General features: G+C 44.6%; 1 protein-coding gene across 3 annotated transcripts in view; it reads right to left on the bottom strand.

The window, feature by feature from the left end:
* Nucleotides 1-18,385, bottom strand: part of ANO3 (anoctamin 3) — a 1,608,515-nt gene that overhangs the window by 247,635 nt on the left and 1,342,495 nt on the right. For all 3 annotated transcript variants that reach the window (XM_069221955.1, XM_069221956.1, XM_069221954.1), the window contains 2 exons: nucleotides 15,518-15,682; nucleotides 13,294-13,330 (listed from right to left, as the gene is read on the bottom strand). In XM_069221955.1, coding sequence (XP_069078056.1) covers nucleotides 13,294-13,330; nucleotides 15,518-15,682 — 202 coding nt within the window. The remainder of the gene's footprint in view (nucleotides 1-13,293; nucleotides 13,331-15,517; nucleotides 15,683-18,385) is intronic.

Genomic DNA, 18,385 nt, shown 5'->3' with positions numbered 1-18,385 from the left:
GGGGTATAACGACTAATGACATTTTAGGGGAATGTACAACACAAAAGGGATAAAAACCCATGACACGGAGAGCAATAGGGAATTAGGTAGGGAATGCTATTGATTTTATCCAGAAACTTTGTCACTCTGTTTGGTGACCTATTGGTTCGCTTAGAACCATCCTCGCCCTTAGATTGCCCATTTCACACTTTACCTCCCTATGAGGGAAGTGCCCCCTTTTACCCCTGAGCTGAGTTCTGACTGATGGCGATTTGACTGATGTTCTGAAGACGAAGACTGAACCTGTGCGCGGACCTAAACTTTGGAGGGTAATTTTGACAATGCATTTGTGATTTGTGTGTTTGCTTTTCCTTTCTAGGAACCAACTGCTTACTTTTGACAGAGACCATAGTTAGATGTTTTCCAAATTGGTGTTCTAAATTGTTTTGCATGAAGCCCAACATGCCAATGCTAATCAGTGGTTAGGACAGGGGTTCACTAATCTGACGCAAATAGACAAACGACTGAATCTATGTTTTGTTGAACTGACGCGCTATTGACACTCTGCTAAACTGATCTATGTTCACGCCGTGTTATGTTCTGATGTTTGTGATTCTCGCCTTAATGAAATCTTACCAAAGTTGCCATATTGTGACTATGCTATTATGTTTCTTGGTTTTGAGATTAACGCATCTACTTTTAGAATTGTAATCAATAGGGAATAAAACTTATAAAATTCTACTAAACTGGTGTGGTTATTCATGGCTGCAAGGTCATGGTAGAGTCTTGAATTGATTAATGACTTTGACTAAAGTGAAATGTATTGTTGTGATAAATATTGATGACATTATTGACGTATTGATTGACATATTGATTAGCTATCTCGTCCTAAGGTGTCTCTCAAATGGATCAAAAGATTCATTGGCCTAAAACGAGTCCTGATGTATAATAAATTGTTATAAAGGGACGCGTTAACAACTGTGCTTTGCTGGGTTGGCCTGCAGTAGGCGGTTCTGCATTAGAAAGGGCAAAGACTGACTTTTGTGTGACTTCCCACTGGTGAAGAATCTCTAAGGACTGGAACAGAGATTGCCTCCTGTTGTTGAAGTCTAAGGGACATCAAAGACTTTTCTCTGTCACCACCCGGATGCTCTGCTGAGACTCCTGCCCTGCCTAGTGGTGCCCTAACCTGACTCTGGTCCCTTGAAAGTTGAAACTGGTTTAAAAGGACAGAAATCCACGCAACGACCACTGCGCAGGGAACTTTTCAACACACCTTCTGCAACGCACCGGCTAAATGACGCGTTGCTGGTCTCACGGCTAAATTCGATGCTCTACCTGCATCGCGGCTGGGAGACCGACGTATCGTGGCTAGAGAAACAATGAACAACACCCACTAGTGGCTTATAATAACGACGCAAGCACCACGCAGCACGGTTTTTCTGACACTGTGCAACTAGATTAGAACACAACATCGCTGGGCATGAAAAATCAACACAAAGCCTGTCCGACCCAACCGGAGAAGGAATGATGCACAGTCTCGCTTGCGAGTGAGAAATCAACACATCGTTGGCCTTTTTTGACGCACACTCGCCTGTGCGGCTTTATTTTTTATGCTAACCAGGTACTTTGTGTAACAATAGCATTTTTAAGACTCTTAGGGGCATATTTATACTCTGTTTGCGCCGGATTTGTGTCGTTTTTTTTTACGCAAGTCCGACGCAAAGCTAACTCCATATTTATACTTTGACGCTAGACCCGTCTAGGGTCAAAATTCTTGGAGTTTGCATAATTATTTAGCGTGGACACCTACCTTACGTTAATGAGATGCAGGGTAGGCGTTTCCACGCTAAAAATGACTCTAAGGCCTTTGCGCCTTATTTAAACTCCCGTGCAAAAATGACGCACGGGAGGGGGCTGGCCTTAAAAAATGACGCGCAGCCGCATTTGCGTCATTTTTTAATGCCTGGTCAGGGCAGGCGTTAAGGGATCTGTGGGCTCGGAAGGAGCCCAGAGGTGCCCTCCCATGCCCCCAGGGACACCACCTGCAACCCTCCCTCACCCCTGGAGGACACCCATGGATGGGGGGACCCATCTCAGTTAAGTACAGGTAAGTAGAGGTAAGTATTTTTTTTAAAAAATTTAAGTGGCATAGGGGAGCCTAACTTGGACCCCACTACATGCCACTGTGCCCAATGGCCATGCCCAGGGACAGAAGTTGTATGAAAACATGAGCTTGCGAATCGCAAATAACGATTTTTAAGAAGTCGCTATTTCCGAGTCGCAATTGGCCATGTAACAAAATTGCGATTCGGAAATAGCGATTTCTTAAAAATCGCTATTTGTGGTTTGCAAGGCCCATTTACTGAATCACAATTTTCATTCTCGCAATTTGCGTTTTTTTTGCGATTCGGTAAAAAAATCGCTAAATGCGTGAAAGTTCGAGAATGCACACCTGGAGGAGCCTGATGACATCACCATCAGGAAATGAGTCATCCCAGGCAGTTTCAGATGCCACACCCAAACCAGCATCCTGAGAGAGAGCAGCCCAGCCACACAGAGCAGCACTCAGCAGGAACAGAAACACCTGAGCCAGGATGGAGACACCAGGCCCAGCACAGGAGAAGGCAGAAAGGAAGCGCAAGCTTAAATTTAGTGAACAGGAGCTTGAGGTCCTGACTGAGGAGGTGGTGAGGAGCCATGACCACCTGTTCGGGAAAAGCTCACTCCAGGTTCCTGAGAGTGAAAAGAGAAGATTATGTCTGGACATTCAATCCAAAATCTGCACCTTTGGAGTGGCACAGCGCTCCATCGAGGAAATAAAAAAAAGGTGGTATGACCTGCGCTCCCGTGCAAAGGAGAGGGTGGCAAGGAGACTTGCGGAGGCCAGGGGTACAGGTGGCGGGCCACCAACAGAAGCACCATCCACACCATTGGAGGACCTGGTGGAATCCACACTCCTCCCTGAAGCTGTGACTGGGGTCACAGACATCGACACCTCCGGCACACCTAGTACCAGCCAAGGTAAGTGCAATGATGTTTGGGAACCCTATATGTGTATACACAAAAGCCCCTTAGGAAGTAGCATGTAATGTGAAGCAGTGTGTGAAGTAGTCCAGTCCACATCTTAGAAGCAGCACAACAATGCATTGTGGGAGTGGCAGTCCACAAACTAGTACAGACAGTAGCATAACAATGTAATGAAGTATAGTGACACCCAAGGTAACACAACACACACAACACCGTGTAGAGCAGTACCTGTACCTTTATTGCCATTTTCTGACAGATAATGTAACATACAGAACTGACATGCTGCATATTGTTGTTGCAGGTGGGCCAGGCCCAGCAGCCACACCAAGTACATGTGTAGGAGAGACGGACACCCATCAGCCCTCGGATACCAACACCAGTGGGTCCCTCCACATGTCCACTGTCCGACGCAGGCCTAGGGCACTACCACTGCCAGAGTTCAGCAGCGACTCTGATCAGCACTTGGAAGGGCCAAGCACACCGTCAGCACGAGACAGGCGCAGCCAGATTCTGGAGGGCAGGGGTCATCCAGCACCACGCAGGATTGCGACAGAGTCCCAGCAACGACATGATGAGGCAGGTGAGGGTCCGTCCTTATTCGGGGGCCTTGAGGCTGCTATGTTGCAGCAGCAGCATCTGCAAAATAAGCGGATCCTCAGTTTAGACCAGAACCTGCGAGTACACAACCGAAACATGATGGGCCTGCATCGCCAACTGGACGCACTAAATGGCAATATTTTACAGCTGCGTGAGGGACAGGTGCAGGCTTCAGAGGACACCAGGGACCTAACAAGTGCTGTCCGTGACCTCTGCCAGGAGCTGCGCCATGAAGGGGTTAGCGGGTCGCAGACAGGAACACAGATTCCGGACAATGTTTGGCAGCTACTGCAGGTCCTCCAACAGGATGGCTAATTCCACTGCATTAATCACCCGTCGCGCAGTGGCGGCACAAGTGGAGGCTGCACATAACAGCAGGGACGTTGTCCAGGGACTAGTTCAAATCACAAATGTGATTGAACACATAATGGGACAAAGATCTGCCACTCCCAGTGAGGTAGCCTTGGGGGACACTGAGGACAGTTCAAGCCTCAGTAGTGTTGCCGTACCAGCAGCAGACACCAGACGGCGCAGTGCCAGGCACAGCACTGCCACTGAAGGTGACAATCGAGGTGCCAGTGACTTAACTGGGCACCCGGTTGGTGTGCGTGGGAGAAGAAAGTGACTCTTGCCGCCATTACACTGCTGTTGCCACTATGAGGGAATAGTGCGTGACTCTGTTCATTAGTTTATTTGCGTTTGTGACATCACCTGTTTCATTTATTTCGCAATCATTCATTACCTGACGTAAGGTAATAAATGTATATCACTACAGGTACAGTTGTCAGTGGATTTGTGTCATTCATACTCATGTCTGAAATGGTTGTGTGTGATGTCGGCACACCTTTGCCTTCCCTCTGCTGCACTGGTGCTGTCTGCTGGCTATAGAGGTGGTATGGGATCGTCATCCTCATCTGATTCAGTGTCACTGATTTCTATAGGTATGCCCCTGGTTGTAGCTATATTGTGCAAGATTGCACAAGTAGCCACTATTCTACATGTGGTCTCTGGACTATACTGTAGTGCCCCTCCACTTTTGTGGAGACAACAGAAGCGACGCTTCAGCAGTCCAAATGTGCGCTCCACCACGTTGCGGGTTGCCCTGTGTGCTGCATTGTATCTCCGTTCTGCTGGTGTTGTGGGATTGAGGTAGGGTGTCATCATGTAGGTGTGCACTGCGTAGGCACTGTCTCCTGGAAGGGACAGAGGGTGTGATGAGTAACTGAGCCATCTGACATGGGTTCGCCATCTATGCACCAGTGTACAGAGTGACATTACCTAGTAGATATCCTTCACCAAACTCCCCAGCTAGCAGTCTTGTGTGAATGCCGCTGTGGCGAAAGATGTACGAATCATGTGTGCTCCCTGGGTACCTGGCCACGAGATCAGTTATGATATAGGAGGCATTGCATATCACCTGAATATTCATGGAATATTGGTATTTACGGTTTTAGTACACATACTCTGTGGCTGATGGTGGACATATTGCCACATGTGTGCCATCTATGGCACCTAGGACATGGGGGAACTGTGCTATCTGGTAAAACTCTGTTTTTGTCTTCTGTATTTCCTGTGGGGTGTGGGGGAATCTGATGTACTGTTGGAGTTTGCTTAGCATGGCGTTGATAAATGCATTGAAAAATCTGGAGAGGGTACTCTGTGATACCCCTCCAGCTGCTGCTATGACCCCTTGATAGCTCCCTGAGGCAAGTAGGTGTAGGGAGCATAATACCTGCACATGGGTGGGTATGCTGTGAATCCTTACTGTTCTGCGCTGCAGTATGGGTTGTAGCTCAGCTATCAGATCAAGTATCATGGCTGAGTTCAACCTATACCTCTCATATACTTCCTCCTCTGTCAGGTCAAAAAGTGTAATGCGCACTCTGAAAATGCACTCCTGTCTCCTCCTCCCTCTCCACAAACCTGCCAAGATCCTCATCCTCCTCGCCATGATGTAGAGTGCAGCCATTGTGGAAAAGAGTCTGAGGCATTCTGGGCCTCTTTATATAGGTTGCACCTGGTTACCACCTGGTTTCACTTAGTGGTATTTTGCATGTGCAAAATGCCATTCTGCAAAAAATCGCAATTTGCGATTTTTTGATGCATCTATTTGCGACTTGGATTTTGCGAATCGCATTTTGCATCTCGAAATTTCCTACTGAAAATACTGAATCACAAAATGCGACTTGCAAAACCAGCTCGCAATGCAAAAAATCGCAATTTTTGCGATTTCTTATTTTTGGTCTGCGAATGCCTTTCATGCATCGCAGACCACGTTTTTGCGGCCGATTTTTGCGATTCGCACCGTTTGCGAGTGCAATAACTTTTCATACATCTGGCCCGAAGTCAGCAAAAACAATGGTTCTGGAGGATAAAAATTAGGGGAAAACCACACCAACAATGTCCGCTCTAACTCCTTTAGCCGTTTTTTAAATATACCCTTATTATTTTGTACAGCATACATAACATGCAACAGAAGGTCTCATGTGCCCCATATTCACCTTTCTCACTGACAAACAACCAATCAGGTCCTGGTGCTTCCAGAATCTAAAACATACTAAGGCTCAGATTTATACTTTTTGATGCAAAACTTCGCTAATGCAGCTTGACATCAAAATGTTTAGCGCCGACTTGCGCCATTCTACAGCGCAAGCCGGGAGCCATATTTAAGGAATGGAGAAAGCCAGAGCTAAACTTAGCCTACTGTAGAGAAAAGAAAGACGCAAGCCAAGTGGGGGTGGCGGTATGGGAAAAGGAGGTTGTATGACAGAATATGATTCTAGGCTGGTTAGTGGCAAAACAAATTCCATTAACCAGCCTAGCATTTTTTCTTGATGCACAACCACCCAAAAATGACTCCACTGGAGTCATGCCCACCACCCCAAAGGCCAGCACTGGGGAATAGGGTCCCCTGTGCATGGCCATCACACCAGTGCCAGGCAGGGGGCCCCATGTAAGGGCCCCCAATGGCACTTAAAATGAAATATAAAAAATACTTACCCTAATCACCTGGGATGGGGTACCCCATCCTCCGGTGTCCCTCTGGTGTGGGTGTTCCTGTGGCTTGGGTGGGCACCTTTGGGCCCATTCCATGGTGTTTGGCAATGGAAATGGGTCCACAGGTACATTAATGCCTGGTCTGTCCCAGGCGTTAAATAAAGATACTAAGCAAGCTTAACGTCATTATTTGGTTCTGCCTCCCACCAGTGCGTCATTTTAGCACGAGGGAATAAATATGGCGCTGCCTTTCATCTCATTGATACAAGGTGGGTTCACGCATCCAGAAAATGACGCAAACTCCAATATTTTGACGCTAGATGGGGCTAGCATCAAAATATGAATATGAAGTTAAGTTTGCGATGCTTTAGTGTAAAAAAAAATATGACGCTAAAACAGTACAAACAAAGTATAAATACGCCCCTTAATGTTATCAGGCATCTTAATTAACACCACAGTCTTCTCTCCAACACATCAGTCCCCTCTGTCTCCACTGTCAACCACCAAGCTATAACACAGGCCACATTGCAGTTCATACTTTTACTCGTAAGTAAACTATTTCAGTGAATGTTTTCAGTACACTCTCTGAAGTCCTCCTGCTTTCGATCTCATACTATCTTATATTGGTCTCTACGATCATATGATCATATCTCCTACCGCTGTTCAGTGCTGCTGCTTTTCAACTGTTCCATGACATGAATATACTCAGACCCCCTACCTAACCCTAGACATTTGTTTTAATTTTCTTCTTACTTGCTATCAGCCTTAAGGTGCACTGTTTCAGAGGAAATGCACTCCTGCTATTCATCATTTCTGACAACTGGTCTGTTATCACCCGCCAGTAGTGCTGTATTTTATCACAGTCCCCCAACATGTATATATAAATTGGTCTAAACACATCTATATATAAATGGGATATCTGGTATATCTATCGCTATTATGAGGGACTCACATTTGCAGGACGTGCGGTTTCATATACACCCTTTATGTGCTTTTGTAGGTGAATAGTGTAAATGTGCATTCCTATTGATTTATCTACAGCTCCCATATACTCTCCCCCACTCAGCCTCTTCCAATTCTTCCCCCTTATATACCTCCTAACTTTCTAATAATTCTCTCTTTTTAACAGCAAATACTCCTGTAAAGGCCATATATAGTATTGTAATACACCTAGAACAGTCCTCCAGCATTCAAAGTTTTGTTCATACTTTTTCCTGTGAGAAATCTGTGAAAATGTTGCCTATATGCGCTGCCTGGACCAAAAAATGTTATGGCCAATGCTTAAAGGCATGATAAAGCTGGAAATCCTATGAGTGACCACTCTGCCAAAATATGATCTTATGTAGAATGATCGGTATCCCAGTTTTCTATATTAATATTTGTACTATATACACATAGGTATGCTCCTTAACCTTTGTATACTTTGCTTATCTTTCTAGGCATTGGTGGTATGCACCTATATTTATTGTGAAGGATAATACCTAGGGGCATATTTATACTCCGTTTGTGCCGAATTTGCGTCGTTTTTTTCGACGCAAATTCGGCGCAAAACTAACGCCATATTTATACTTTGGCGTTAGACGCGTCTAGCGCCAAAGCATGAGGAATGAGCGTCATTTTTTTGCGTGAACGCCTTCCTTGCGTTAATGAGATGCAAGGTAGGCGTTCCCGTCTAAAAAAATGACTGCGACGCAAATGCGTCGTATTTATACTCCCGGGCAAAAATCACGCCCGGGAGTGGGTGGGGCAAAAAACCCCGCATTTCCGCCTCTTTTTAACGCCTGGGTCAGGGCAGGCGTTAAGGGACCTGTGGGCTCAAAATGAGCCCACAGCTGCCCTCCCATGCCCCCAGGGACCCCCCCTGCCACCCTTGCCCACCCCAGGAGGACACCCAAGGATGGAGGGACCCATCCCAGGGAAGTTAAGGTAAGTTCAGGTAAGTATAATATATATATATTTTTTTTTTGGCATAGGGGGGCCTGATTTGTGCCCCCCTACATGCTACAATGCCCAATGACCATGCCCAGGGGACATAAGTCCCCTGGGCATGGCCATTGGGCAAGGGGCCATGACTCCTGTCTTTACTAAGACAGGAGTCATGTAAATGGCGTCTGGGCGTCGTTAAAAATGGCGCAAATCGGGTGGAGGCGATTTTTTTGCCTCAACCTGACTTGCCCAATTTTAAGACGCCCTAACGCCATTTTCCCCAACGCCGGCGCTGCCTGGTGTACGTGGTTTTTTTCCACGCACACCAGGCAGCGCCGGTCTGCTAGCGCCGGCTAACGCCATTCAATAAATACGGCGCCCGCATGGCGCTTCAGAATGGCGTTAGCCGGCGCTAATCTTTTTGGCGCAAAACTGCGATAGCGCAGTTTTGCGTCAAAAAGTATAAATATGGCCCTTAGTGTATTTGTTCGCTTTGTAGAAGTGAAATAGTCTAATAGCCATGTTAGTAGTTCGCTGTGTTGTGTAGCCATTTTAGTCATACTTCCATGCACGTTATTTTAACATACTAAGCCGCTGTGCACTTTAACCTAGATATATTTTACTCAGCTTCATCTTATTATTGTTGCAATAACCATTTTTACGGTCTTGTTTTATTTTCCGTTTATCTAACTGTTTTTGCCTAGGCCAGCACTCTGTTCTCAAACAAGACATTCTTGATCACTCTGTGCTTCTTTCAAGGGTTATATCTCGGAACCACAGGTGCCTAAACCACCCGCGGCTCAACAACGAGGTCGGAACAACGACATCGTTCTAACCAATAATGCCTTTACTACGAATGCGTTTACAACGATTTTACCGTTGTAAACGCATTCCTGGTAAAGGCATTAGCAATCAGCATGCACGACCCAGCATGCTTCCACCCCAGCCCCCCACTCCACCCCTTAAACGTAAACCCTTCCCCCTCCCCCCAAACCTTAATCACCCCCAACCCCCCACCCCACCCCAAAACCTAAAAATACCCTGAGTCCCCACCCCGCCCCTAAAACCTAAACCCTGCCCCCCGTAAACCCTAATCACCCACAGCCCCCCCAAAAACAGCCCCAGTCCCAGCCCAACTTACCTCCTCCACCGCGTCCACTCCGACTCCCTTCTGTACCTTAACCACGCATGTATGTTGTTCAGACATGCGTGGTTAAGGTACCAAAACCAGGAAGTCGTGGAAAATGAAAGCGTTGTTTCGCTTTAGTTTTTCACAACCTCATGGTTCCGGACCCGTTCTTCCGGGTGTTTCCCTTTTCCAGGGCTACAGCACGGTACATTGCTGGTGAACTTGGCAGAAGTTTAGTCTCCAACATTCGTAGAAAACACATGTCCTTACGTAGGGACATTTTCTCAGAACATCAGCTGTATTGTTATAAAAACACTTCCTTGTCCCTTACACGTTAGAGGGAGATTCCAGCCAGGGAACCACAACTGTTTGCTGATTGCTGAATGCTTCGCTACAGATGCTAACGCAGACTGCTGCCTTTGCTCAGGTATGGGGGATGATGTCTTCCCAGGGGAACCTGAAGGGCAGAATTAGAGCTTAACATGCTGTGCTCTATCATAGCCTAGGTAGGACCTAGTCTACTGACTATAGTGACAATATGATAGTGTTGTTTTTATGCCTCACTCTTCTCGTCACAATTTTAATACTGTCATGTTGTGTCATCCTGGTTATTGCAGCTCACGCTTTGCTAACTAAGATGCAGTCATTTTATTAAACTCATCATTAAAACATATACTGTTTCTGTTTGTCATTCATATATATGAGACTGAATTGTAAATGAGAGAAACGGATGAGATCTGAGTGACCACGATGTCCCTGAGAAGTCAAGTATGTCATCCGCTCGTCTGCCCAGCCATCCCTATCCTTGGGTAGAGATGAGGCACTGCTAGTTAGCCGGAGCAAAACCCGGATTGGAGCGACAGGTGTCACCCGCAGTGGATTAGATTAGTCTCCCACACCGCAGGCGATTCTGCCACTCAAAATCCAGTAGTCTCATTAGAATAATAAGAGCCTACGCGACAGCTGCATCCATGCACAACGAGGATAACATTAATTGTATGTCAGTGACATAGATTAGCTTTTAATATAAGGTACCTACATTCCACTCTTTCCACAGGTCGATCTCAACATCTGTAATGTTATTCTAGGTTTTACACTGCCCTATAGCAGGTACTGCAGTGCAGCATTCAATTGTCTAAAACATGTTCTAAGTTCAAGCATTGGCATATGTTACAGCACATCAATTACCCAAGGACCCAACATTAGTTTGCTGAGCATAATACGGACCACCAGATACACCAGGACCTTCAAGCACCCATCAATGGGTTTCTCAGCCCCCACAATCAACATCTGTCCCAGCATATCAAGGATTCTGATTCCAACTGCTCATCTTGCACTCCCAGGAAGGGAAAGACAACAAATTTACAAGGTGGAATCCAAGTACCTACTTACAGTTACAGTAGTATTCAAACCATGTATTGAAATCGCAGGATTCAGTAAATACAGTAAAACTTTGTTTGCATGCAAAGGAATTACTACCCAAACCCTCAGCCTCCTTTTTGCCTTCTCAAAGGTCTTACAATGACTTTATACCACTCCAAGTCAATGTGTGATTGTGCCCAAGACCGGGGCATTACAATTGTGTTCTGTGCACCCTATCAATTAGTATATCTCCTGTCTCCATTTGCTTTGAGAACAGGTTTGGAGTAAAAGGGTTCAGTTATTGGTCAATAAAGTGCGTTCTCGTTCCCTTTGGTAAACCCAGCAGGCTTATGTTGTCTCTCCTGGAGCTATGTTCAACATACATGGGTGTGTCTTCATGCTATTTTCACTGCAGTCTGTAGTTTTGTAAGCTATCTCATATGAAACACTGACAGAGCTTCTACTTCTGATATACTCCTCTCAATTTCTACAGCACGTTCTCTGATTTTTCCCATATCTTGTCTTGTATCACTCTGAGCACCAGATGGTCGGTTGCCTTGGTCATTTGTTTGTTACTATCCAGTAAAAGCTTCTAGAGCTCTAATCTGGAGGGCGCGGACTCACTCAGCACACTCTTATCTACCACTCCAGGCTCCCTTTCTTGTGCGTTTGTTATGTAGGCAATGCTGCCTCTGATTGTGCCATAGAAAGACATGGTGTGTGGTTTTGGCATCAGCAGCTATGTCTTCCATTCTCAACTGTGATGCCAAGGGGTCTAGGTAAGTTACGATGGGGACTCTCTGTGTACTCCTGGTACAGCACTTTGCTAATTGTGCTCCCCTCTGTATTTCACCTTGTTTGCTCTGTTGGCTCAGTCTACCAGATATTTGTAGCACTCTGTGGGGCACCCCAACCTGGGACACAACCATGCATGATGATAATTTACTGTGCTTTTTCTACAACTTGCGTGATATATTTGTCTGTAACAACCTGTATTCTCCATATATGCTCCATGTGGGTCCCTCTTCTCATGCTTTACTATTTGTTGCAACAGGTCCCCCACTCCCACCCGCCCACAAGGCCTTTCACTTCAATCACATGTACCCAGAATCCTACCTGATGTCTCTTAAGGGTACAAGATGAGTGTGCTAATTAATGCTCATTGCCAGCCGCCAACCAACAACCACCCGCTAGAGCTGGTTGTCGGCCCATCGCTGGTTCACTTCTAAGCAATTCTAATCATTTCTGCTGTAGTGGGAGTCGATTGCTTGAGAGCCCAATATCCTACCCTCTAGTCTTGCTGTCCTGCCTCATACACCCACTGCTGTGTTGTGACCCACAGTACTTTAGCGCAACAAGGGACTTTGTCCCTGCTTGGCATAGCATGGACCCTTCACTCTGAGCATGCTGTCACTGGAGGTGGCACAGCTGGCTGCAGCCACACTCCCCATCTTGCACTACTTCTGCTCCCTCTCCCCCCGCCACAGAACCTCTTAGATGTCACTAGGTGGCACCCTCAATGAGCTGTTCCACTTGGACAATGTGGGATCGGGTGACACATACTTCAGCAGCGCGATGGAATTGTGAAAGGATGCTTCCATCTAGCCGTCCATCTCGTCTCCCCCCTCACTGTTAAACATTGGTTGCATTTGTAAAAAAAAAATACTGTGGAAGCAATAATCTGCTGGTTTCCCTGCTCCCTGGTATCAGTATGATTTAAGCCTTTGCTGTACTTTGGAAGCATTCACGACGTTGCAAGCCACATTTTTATTTAACTCGGTTCAGTACTTTTTTTATTGTGAATATTTCAATGTGGTTGAGGCATAGGTAATGGTTTTCCGCTGTAATCCTTAAATTGATCGATTTATATAGTAAACTTTGATTACAGAGGAATGATCACTCATGCGTCCTGCCACAAATTAATAATTAGATCGTGGGATTTAAGTGTATATTTTTAGCATGTGTTCTGGATTTTCTTCGCAATGGAGTTGAAACAAAAGGTAGTGCTCTGCGTTCACTTTTCACTTTTCGCCCATGGGATGTTGAACACAAGGACTGCTCCTAAATCCATGGTGGCGACATTCGTTACTGCATTAAGGCGTAAGCTGACAGTTACTATGGCATCTGGCTAATAGCGGGGTTTTCAAAGGGGAACGGATGTCACTAAATATGGACACCAGAAATGCATGCCTTCTTTGAACCTGCATGACTAGTCTTTAGAAGTATACTTGCATAGTAAAACATCAATAATATCACCGGCAATATGCACTCACCTAAATTTGTTAACAAGTATGCAACTTTTTCATATACCTACAAAAGGAAAAAATAGACAAAAAATTACAATGGTTTCGTATATGTGGTTGTAGTCATTTTAGAGACATTTTCAGAAAACATGCGTATTTAGTTCCAGCTACTGTTAATCCCTTTGGACAGCTGCAATGATGACAGGCCTCAATGATGGACTAAAAGAGAACATCAAAGTTAGACACTTTCATACATCTCTTTCGGATCAATGCCGCGACTAAGAAACTGATTCTGACATTAAGTGCACGGCCAGAGTGAACACCCAGTGTTAAGCATGGGTCACTACGTTAAAAGTGCAGCTTGTGCATGCTAAGGTCCAGATGTATAAAGAGTTCATGCAAGGGAGCACAGTACGTGAAGATGCTGAGCTGTGATGCTTGAAATGGGAGACTGCAGAACTACCACATTTCTAGTAAGACGTGGCACACTTCCACTCTCTCCCTGGGCTGGCACACTTTTGACATCCATGTGTGAATACATGCACCATTGCGCCATAGTGCAAGGGTGTGTGTATTGTAGTCAGCGTAGTTTTTGCGCAGTAAGGGCTCCCTTCCAGTACAAAATTCTATGCTTAGACTTTATTTAAAACTTTTCCCACTTTGTACGTGTTCTGTACAGTGCAGAAAAGAAAGGGGAATTAAAAACATTTCTCCTTTTAATGCCTCCTTTGAAATAACATTTTTTTTTTGCGCAAATCCCTGTCTACTAATGTTAGTAGATAGGGTTCTGCTTCAGGATGCATGGATGGTTGCATGGAAACGCCTATGTGCCACCCTTGTATAGCCCCCTTGGTGCGAAGTAACGCAAAGCAGTGCTTTACACTGCTTTGCATTACTTTTAAGTTACTTTCCAGTGCAAACAACTTCTGCACTGCAAAGTAAATTAGAAAAAAAAACATTTTGTGCTTGTATGTGTTACTTCATGTGACCCAAACCTAGCACAAAATATTTGTAAATCTGCTTCTTTGTTGTCAATATGCACAGATATTGGTCATAAACGAGGTAAATATTTTTTGCTTTTCAGAATATATGTAAATGAAAAACACATTTTCTTGTGCGTATATATGTGCAAAAATCAGTACAAACGGTACAATTATTTCGGTGCCCTAGCTCCAGGGACCTAAAAGTGATTAGATTTTCAGTGCAAGAAGATGAAAAAGTGTGTCAATACTAGAACATGTAATTACATTTTTAGGTTTATCTCATTTTGGAGCATATTTATACTCCGTTTGCGCCGAATTTGCATCGTTTTTTTCGACGCAAATTCGACGCAAAACTAACTCCATATTTATACTTTGGCGTTAGACGTGTCTAGCGCCAAAGTTCATGGAGTTAGTGTAATTTTTTGGCGTAAACACCTTCCTTGCGTTAATGAGATGCAAGGTAGGCGTTCCCGTCTTAAAAAATTACTCCCAGGCATGTGCGTGGTATTTATACTCCCGGGCAAAAATGACGCCCGGGAGTGGGTGGGGCAAAAAACCCCACATTTGCGCCTCATTTTAACGCCTGGGTCAGGGCAGGTGTTAAGGGACCTGTGGGCTCAGAATGAGCCCAGAGGTGCCCTCCCCTGCCCCCAGGGACACCCCCTGCCACCCTTGCCCACCCCAGGAGGACACCCAAGGATGGAGGGACCCATCCCAGGGAAGAAAAGGTAAGTTGTGGTAAGTATTTTTTTAATTTTTTTTTGTGGCATAGGGGGGCCTGATTTGTGCCCCCCTACATGCCACTATGCCCAATGACCATGCCCAGGGGACATAAGTCACCTGGGCATGGCCATTGGGCAAGGGGGCATGACTCCTGTCTTTGCTAAGACAGGAGTCATGTTAATGGCGTCTGGGCGCCCCAAAAAAATGGCACAACTCGGGTTAAGACGATTTTTTTGCCTCAGCCTGACTTGCCCCATTTTGGGACGCCCAAACGCCATTTTTCCCTACGCCGGCGCTGCCTGGTGTGCGTCGTTTTTTTTCACGCACACCTGGCAGCGCCGGTCGGCTAACGCCGGCTAACGCCATTCAATAAATACGGTGCCCGCATGGCGCTTCAGAATGGCGTTAGCCGGCGCTAATTTTTTTGGCGCAAAACTGCGTTAGCGCAGTTTTGCGTCAAAAAGTATAAATATGGGCCTGAATCTCTTTAAAGTGTTTCATCATGGAAATTGAATAAATACCATTTGAAAAAAGAAAAAATAACTTACTACATTAAGTGACATGATTATCATGAAATTAATACAGACTCCAGTCCCAGATGTTGCGAATTGCCAATACTTTTTGATGAAATACCAGTGCAAAGAGGCGAACTGTTCCATGGCAACCAAGCGATAAACCACAACTGCAAACACTGCAGTGAGCACCAAAGAAATCTAAAACAAGAACATAGATCAGACACAATAAATGAATTCAGCGTGTACTCAAATATTAGACAACTTATTGCATCTAAGTGTATTTAATGGGCTAGGCAGTGAAAGTGTGTTTGGCAATCATGACCAATGTTATCAAATATTAAAGGCTTGAAAAAGGGACGAGTCTCAATCAAAGACAAAAACGACATTACTGCTCTTTGTGTACTGTTCCTTAAGCGTGTCCTGCATGCTCAGCTCCAGCTAGGAAAGTGATGGGTTCACTGAAGTCTCACCTCTGAACTGTGGTAACCCAGGCACAATCTTCAGATCTATGTTCAGCTCTCTGTAAGTATCCTGAAGCAACCTTACCAGTGTCAATCTGCACAGAACTGTATACAACAATTATTCATACCTTTTTCTTAAACGTAGTAATCGATATAGACTAGAAATGCAACATGACAAGGTAGTGACTTATATGAAGGCTGACAAAACTCGCTGTGGGGTCCATTAAAAAAGAGGTGTTGGGCTCTAGCACCCTGCCAGAGACGTTTTCAGGAATGGGTAAAGTGGGCCCCGTCCCAGGGCCCCAGCCTTTCAGGAGGACCCTAGTAAAGCCATCTCTATTCTGCACAGAGTCTTGGGCTGATGACCGCGTATAATTCTTAAACAGATTTTTTAAAATAGCGTTTTCCTATAATGTATTTTTTATTTTGGGTGATGTGTGAAAGTCTACAAAGGACATTTTGCAGAGGAATGTTTATTTTTTTCATCATCATCCAAAATCCAATAAAGTTTTTTTTATATTAAAACAGGACCTAATAAATAGAAAATGGGCGGGAGCACCGAACATATTTGCAATAACATTAGTGAGCTGCTGTTGTATTATAACATTGAAAACACACATCACTGGCGCTGGATATTGGATGTAAACATATTTACAATTTGGACCAGTGTGCCTGTGCGTGTCAATGACCTGTCCATAGAGGGCGTGAAGGAGCTAAAACTGAATCATAAAATCAAAGCTGTTCCGGACAGGCGCCCCCGAATTACTTTTGGCCCATGGCACCTGAAAAGCTTAGGATGTCCCTGCCTGACACCGTCCTCTACTCCATCACACCGTTCCACCTCATTTCATCTTCAAATCACCCCTTCCCCCCAAGGCACAGACTGTCAATTACGAACACTAAAACGTTGGAAGGAAGAACAAAACGTCCTTTTAAGTCAGGGCAATCATCTATTTTCTTCAGGACAGTACATATCACGTCTGTGTCTCTCACATTCATTTGAAAATAACACTATACAGAAATATCGAACTTGACCATCGATAACGTTTTTTTTGCTCTGAGGTGTTCCAAGTGACCTTAAATTGAGCATTCATATGATACTCGAGATGTCTATGTCTTTACTGTAATCCTGAACTTGAAACAAAATTACTCACAATTCTACATTAATATCAGCATTTTATTCTAAAGGAATTTAGTAAATATGCTCAGCCTGCCAGATTATCACAACAAATCATTCTGATTTTTCTATTAACAAGAAGAGAATGTCAATTAATCACTGTGTCTTTAGATGTTGTTGACATTAAAACGTAAATGGCAAAAACTGACAAGGTTAAAGGAATAACCCAATTTCATTGAGAGGACTTTGGTGCTCCAAGATCATACTAATGGCAAAGCGAGCATAACCTATATATATACACCATAACATAAACCATAATTAATGCTAACAAAAGTATTTCTTATTTAGTGGCGTCATCAATAGATCTGATATAAGACACTTCCTATAAGTTTAATACTTTTGATGTGTAAATGCGAATGTCTCCAGCAACTAACCAATGCAATATTTAGAAACAAAAGTAAATATGATTTAGGGAAGGTAGAAAAGGGTTCGTATAAGTTCATTTATTTTCAGATCTACAAAAAATTGCATACATCATGCACATATAATTCACATACACCAACTTTAACAACCCTGCCTAATTATTTGCCCTCAATAGTCACTGAACTCTGTCAGCCCTATTCAATCTTTAGCTCACTATGCTGTGGGGAGCAGCTCATTAGTGAAAATCAGACTGGCTGTCTAACCTTAGTTGGTAGGCGTGGCCTTTATTACAAAGGGAGACGGACTTCGCCCTACAGGTGCCTGCAGTGAGTGACAGCTTATGCCTGCAGAGGATGCCTAGGGCATCCCTGAGGCCATTTTTCACTCGTTTTAAGGAGAGTCCTTAAAGGTACACCGACTGAGCGCCACCTCTACGTGTGGTACAGTCAAAGCACCTCCTGACAGTCTCTTTCCCTCTGTGCCCATGTCTGAAACAATGCGTAGTCAATGGATTACCTAATTGCATAGGACACCACCACATGTAAATTAGGGAGGCTGATTTAGCTCCAGTGTGATCTGCATTACAGTAAAGGGCCACGCATGTGTATGAGGTTCCTTCTGTAATAGGAAGGATATTCAGGGAAAGAAAGTGGCATAAAGGCCAGACATGCTGACTTTGAAACTGAGGAACCAGGTTCGAGTGTCTGCTTTGGATCAGCATCCTCTGATTCTGGGCAAATCACTTAATCTTATGCCTACCAAAAATGAATGTGTCCTTGTGTAATGTAACTGATGCTCATGTAAAGCAATTAAGTATATTTGGGTTGAGTTTGTGCTGTATAAAACTGCAAAAAAAAAAACCTTAATATTATATAAAAACACCCTGTGTGGCGCTACCAG

Source organism: Pleurodeles waltl, chromosome 3_1, assembly GCF_031143425.1.
Source record: "Pleurodeles waltl isolate 20211129_DDA chromosome 3_1, aPleWal1.hap1.20221129, whole genome shotgun sequence".
In the NCBI taxonomy this organism is placed as follows: domain Eukaryota; kingdom Metazoa; phylum Chordata; class Amphibia; order Caudata; family Salamandridae; genus Pleurodeles; species Pleurodeles waltl.
This window is presented reverse-complemented; position numbering and strand designations above follow the sequence as displayed.